Source organism: Chelon labrosus, assembly GCF_963514085.1.
Source record: "Chelon labrosus genome assembly, chromosome: 6".
Taxonomy (NCBI): Eukaryota; Metazoa; Chordata; class Actinopteri; order Mugiliformes; family Mugilidae; genus Chelon; species Chelon labrosus.
The window spans coordinates 26,876,132-26,882,238 of NC_140342.1; the positions used below are offsets into that span (position 1 = coordinate 26,876,132).

The 6,107-nt window shown below is 39.9% G+C and overlaps 1 protein-coding gene across 2 annotated transcripts; it reads left to right on the forward strand.

The window, feature by feature from the left end:
* Nucleotides 1-301: 301 nt before the first annotated feature.
* Nucleotides 302-3,256, forward strand: LOC311489119 (uncharacterized protein). Of its 2 annotated transcripts, XM_084546066.1 has the most exons (4): nt 302-370; nt 2,363-2,710; nt 2,843-2,917; nt 3,046-3,256. In XM_084546066.1, the coding sequence occupies exons 2-4, from the start codon at nt 2,461-2,463 to the stop codon at nt 3,192-3,194; spliced, it is 474 nt and encodes a 157-aa protein (XP_084402192.1). In that variant the 5' UTR covers nt 302-370; nt 2,363-2,460; the 3' UTR covers nt 3,195-3,256. The 2 variants fall into 2 exon arrangements, with proteins under 2 accessions (XP_084402192.1, XP_084402191.1); XM_084546065.1 differs by lacking the exon at nt 302-370 and having other exon boundaries at nt 2,274-2,710.
* Nucleotides 3,257-6,107: the final 2,851 nt, after the last annotated feature.

Consider the following 6,107-nt stretch of genomic DNA (forward strand, 5'->3'; position numbering starts at 1 on the left):
CTGATTGAAGTCTCCCATTGTGAGAATTACGTCATCAGGATGAGCTGTCTCTGATGACGTCATGTAGCTTGCTGAGCGCTCTAGTGGAGTTGGCTCACGGGGGCTCACGCTACAAAAATAGTGGACTGAGCAACCACTGACATTAACATCAGAGCCATGCTGCTAGTGTGGCTAAAAGAAAAGAGAAGAAGAGACAGTCATGTTGATGTGAACATTAGAGAAACACATCATGGAGCTGAAATATGATCCTACTTCCTCATTTGGTCTCGTTCACCTCAGCTGACTCTCTCAACGGCACACAGGTTTTTGTATTAGTCTTTTTCGCTGTGTGATATCATCTTTGGCTCTGGAACTAAACTGTATGTAACAGGTAAGAAGAAACATTTCTTTTCCTTCAGTTGTTTTATTGTAGAAGCTGAAAATGTGTTTAAAGTCAGTTTGTGCTGCTTCAGCCTTTCCATGTTAGTTTTTTCCTCATTAGTAGAGAATTCATCCTGCAGCCATTGTTCCATAAGAAAAGCTCAATCATTTCTGAAAACATGTTGAAATCTGACTGAACAACTAAAGTTCTTCTTTATTTCTGTAAATATTAGTGACGTTCCAGACATTTAGGATTTGATCATCTCAGTAATTCTGTGACATGTGTTGTTGAAAACAAGATGATATTTGATGTTCAACTATTTCAGATTGTTTTGAAGTGTCTATCCATTGTATTGGATCATTTCTGAAAGTTAGAACCTTGTCAGATCTAATGGCTGTCAGTTATTATTTATCTGATGGTAAATGTGTCTTTAATTGATAGTGGATTCATAGAAAAAGAAAAAAACACAAAGTCAATGTGATATTAGAAGAAATAGAATTGACTCAAACAATGTTTTATTAATATCATCAGCATAAAGTATTTAAACATTTGAACATGACTGACACAAACTTGTATATTGATGTGTTTTATTAGTGATTAAAGTCTGTGCCCTTAAATGTGGAATATTCAACACATATTGGAATCAGTGAAATGACAAACATACAACTGAAAAACACAATTCAGGGATTTTGAAATGATTTAAATATTTAATTTAATACAAAATAATACAAAAGTTAAAAATAGTTGCTTCTTTTGATTTCATGTCACAGCTTAACAAGGTTTAATTTAATTTAATGAAATTTAATAGAAAGTAATACATAGATAATTTTTTTTTTTCTTGTTAAAGGAATAGTTGCTTATTTAAATTCAGGCTGTTCTTCTTTAACTTCCACATTTGTGAACGCACCATTAATGCTGAACCGTATGTAGAGGTTTTGGAGCAACAAATGCTGCTATCCAGATGACGTCTTATTCTGGAAGGCCTTTCTAAAAATAAAATAAAATAAAATAAAATAAAATAAAATAAAATAAAGGAGCAGCTAAAATCTTATATTAAATCAGATTGTAAAATATCTCCCTTTCTAAACTACAGCAGCTGTGAGTTGATAAAAGACGATGTGATGAAACACAGTCGACATGTTTCTGTCCCAACTTCTTTGAAACGTGTTGTTGGATTCAAATTCAAAACCAGCAAATAATGTCTTTTGATGAAGATAAAATAAGATAATCCTTTATTTATCCCACCGTGGGGAAATTTGCAGCGTTGCAGCAGTAGACAGTTTAAGGACAGAGCACACAGGAGATAAAAAGAAGTAATAAAACATTAAATAAATACAAAGAATAGAAACTGAAATACAATAGAAATCCTACTTACGTATGTATGTATGTATATTGCACATGAAAGAATAAATGATATGCAAACACAAGTTCTTCCAAATATATTAAGGATATTCCAGTTTGTGTTGTGATTGTCCAGCGTGTGTTTGGTCTACTGGGAGCAGGCTTGATTATACAACTGATGATTGATCAACCACTGGATCTGTTCTGATTGATTTTATATAGCATCAGTTATTTTGGAAACAGAAATTTACATGAAGATATATTATAATGTATACTGAATATGTAGACCGATCAGCCGTAACATTATGACCGTTGAAGTGGTTGGACGACTGGGTCAGAGCATCTCCAGAACTGCAGCTCTTGTGGGGTTTTCCTGGTCTGCAGTGATCAGTATCTATCAAAAGTGGTCCAAGGAAGGAGAAGAACCAGAGACAGGGTGGTCATGGGCAGCAAAGGATCATTGACCCTTGTGGTCCCATCCAACTGACGAGCTACTGTAGCTCAGACTGCTGGAAAGGTTAATGCTGGTTGAACTTTGTTCTGTATTGATGAGTAGTTTAGTGATCAGAGTCCATGTAGTTTCCAGGATCAGACTGAATGCAGAGCAGTGCTGGAAGCTGCTGTTGACTGTGTGAATGTGTGTGTGCTGTCAAACTTCAGATGAGCAGGTAGTGAAGCCCGTGGTGAGCGTGTACCCAGCAGCAGCATCCAGAGCCCACCTGGAGGGGAAGAGCTCCCTGCTGTGTCTGGCCTCATCCATGTTTCCTCCTCTGGTCCAGTTCTCCTGGAAAAGACAGAAGAAGAACGACCCTCTGAAGGGGCTGACCCCTGCTCAGGGAGAGCAGCTGGAGCTCAGAGAGTTGGAACGCAGAGCCTCCATCATACTGGTGGATAGAGATGATCTGGACAAGTATAAATATCACTGCTCCGTCAAGCACGAGGAGGCGACAGTGGATGTCACAGTGGAGGACACAGTGAAGGCCACAGTAGAGCCCCAAAGCCAACAAGGTAATGAAGGCTTGGTGACTGTGTTCAGCAGTGATTCAGCTTCATGTGGAGACGCTGTCAAAGAGAGCAGAGGAGCAGAGGACTGACATTTCTCACTGCAGCTCCAAACATTTGACTCCTTTTCTGTTTCAGAGGTTCCAGCTCCAGCAGCCTCCTGTCCTCCAGAGAGAGAGCCAGCAGACCTGCCAGCTCTGAAGCAAGATCACTGTAAGATCACCTGCTGCCTCTCTGCATGGATAGCTCCAATGTCCAATGAGGACACTAGAACAACTTTACAGGATTAATCTGACACTTCCACTAATTCATATCTGTCTGTCTGTCTGTCTGTCTGTCAGTGTCCTTCCAGTCTCAGTGCAGGGTGAAGCTGCTCTGTCTGCTGTACACAGTGCTGATAGTGAAGAGTCTGGTGTACTGCTGTGGACTCTCTCTGCTGATGAGCCTCAGAAACAAGGGACCGTCCACCAACTCCACACATGCTGACTGACTGTTTTCTGCTGGTCTTTTCTCTCCATCAGATCTCATCAGTTCATCTCATTCATCACTTTGATCAATATTCACAAATGTTGTCGTAATGTGCTTCTTTGTAATCTGTATCTTTTCATTCACGTCTTGATTGTCATCCTGGAAATAGAAACACATATATTCACATAGAAATCTGCTCTTATGACGTCTTCATTCTCTAGTAGTCTAGTTTATTTCCACTTTCAACTGTGACTTGTATAATAATCATCATCAGTTTCCAGCAGGCTGTTTCTTCTGCTCTTGTGTTTCTTTCTAATAAATGCAGACTCCACCAGGCTGCTCTTTTCTTTCACTGGAACACACTCAATAAACACAAGAAACCGACACAATCCCAGAGTCTGGCTTTGATAAACTGCTTTTTATGTGTCTTAACAAAGCAAGTCAAATACTTTAGCTCGTATATTAGGAACTGTTGGACGTCAGTAAATAAAATTGAAGCTTAAGCAGCTTCCAGTTCCTGGATGTGACGTCTATGAACCCTGTGAATGAAGCACAGACTGCTGCACTGATGAAAAATGAAGCTGGAATAGAATTTCCATGAGAAATGTGGGTCAGTGTGGTTAATGAGGTGAACTCATGGTGGATTAGAACTGACTGGGACGTTCAGACTTTTTTTGTCAACTATAACTCAATGAAATAATGAGACTTGAGGTGAACCAACATGGATGCCTGCTTCAGAACAACAGCATGACTTGTTTATCTCATGGGTTTGTGTCTCTGTCTCAGTGAGGCTTGTGTTCGGTTCTGATTAATGAGAAAGAACAGGAAGCATTATTGTTTCCTATAGAAGTTGAAAATCACTTTGCAGGCAAAGAGTTCATCTTCTTTAAAGTTCTATTTATCAGAGAGGAGAAATTTATGAGAGGATGGAAGATTTTAAACACACCACAATAAAATAATTAGTTTAATTTAATTGCAAAAAACAATTGAACATAATTACTGATTGTAATGTTTAATAATAAATGTAAATGTGTTTCTCTCTCAGATGAAGAACACAGGTGCTTCCTGGAAAGATTCTTTAACCACAGCTGGTGGTTGAAACTGTCACTGTGTCATTAAAGTGAAAAGCCACAGCTAACGGTGTGGAGGCTGCAGAGCACAAACCCACACAGCCCGTCTGCTGCAGGAAGGAAGTCTGATTGGCTGTCAGCAGTTTGTTTTCTGTCCTAATAACCACTGAGAACAGATTCACATCTGCTGCTGAACACACTCATCACCTCCCCTCCCTTTCTCTTGTTTTCTGTAAACCTTTTTTCCTCTGAGCCCTCCACCCACACAGAGTTGAACTGAGTCCGATCACCCACCTGAAGCTCATGTCCTGGTAACATGTTCAGGGTATTTAGAGGTTTGGATGATTAAAGATGCACTTTACACTTTGAAATAAACAATAAGAACATTAATGAAATGTTATTTTATTGATCAGACACCTCTGTGATTAATGACTGATTAGGATTTATCCACTAACAGGTCCAGTTAGAGGACCATGAACTTTCAGTGTTCAGCTCTCAAACAGTTGAATTTCCACTGACACACTGACCTGCTGCTAATGAAACTATTTCATGACTGTTAATTAAACACATCCTTCATTTGATCAACATTTAAACTTCAGCACTGACTCATCAAACCGCTGGATGATAGTTTTTAACAGTTGTAGCTTCAAATCAGCTCTGCTCTTTGTTCATCCGTGTAAACAATGGTCTCGTCAGCGTAGAGTTTGACATCCACACCGACACATTTATATTAGAGAACTAATACACAAACTAAATGATCTGACACAGAACTGAACCTGGTGGAACAACCACAAACACTAGATGTTCATTTTGATTTAAAATGTCTCAGGAACAATCAACAAATTACTTTGGGGTGTCATCAACATAATGAATTCTTAGACAAGAAGAAAAACAAAACACCATTATTATTTTATAGTTGTTGTATTTTAATAGAACAGAATAAATGGATGAACACACTGCATTGTATTTCTATAATAAAAAGAAAAACGACGCAAACACATGTTGTATTAAATGTTGAAACATCTACAAGGAAGTTAATTCTTTAACTGGTGTAATATTTAGAAGTTACAATTAAGAGATTTGATAAAGAAACTCTGATAAATCTATCTGACTCTACATTACAACCAAAGCATCATGACTAACATTTGTGAATACTGATGAAAGTGATGAATGAGATGAACTGATGAGATCTGATGGAGAGAAAAGAGCAGCAGAAAACAGTCAGTCAGCATGTGTGGAGTTGGTGGACGGTCCCTTGTTTCTGAGGCTCATCAGCCGAAAGAGTCCACAGCAGTACACCAGACTCTTCACTATCAGCACTGTGTACAGCAGACAGAGCAGCTTCACCCTGCACTGATTCTGGAAGTAAGGAACCTCTGAAACAGAAAAAGGAAATATCAAATCTCTGCTCCTCTACTCTCTTGACCGTGAACACAGTCATCAAGCCTTCATTACCTTGTTGGGCCACCACTGTGCCCCCCTCGTGCACGACGGAGCAGTGATATCTATACTTGTCCAGATCATCTCTATCCACCAGCCTGATGGAGGCGCTGCGTCCCGACTCTCAGAGCTCCAGCTGTTCTCCCTGAGCAGGGGTCAGCTCCTCCAGAGGGCCGTTCTTCTTCTGTCTTTTCCAGGAGAACTGGACCAGAGGAGGAAACATGGATGAGGCCAGACACAGCAGGGAGCTCTTCCCCTCCAGGTGGGCTCTGGATGCTGCTGGGTACATGCTCACCACGGGCTTCACTACCTGCTCATCTGAAGTTTGACAGCACACACACATTGACACAGTCAACAGCAGCTTCCAGCACTGCTCTGCATTCAGTCTGATCCTGGAAACTACATGGACTCTGATCACTAAACTA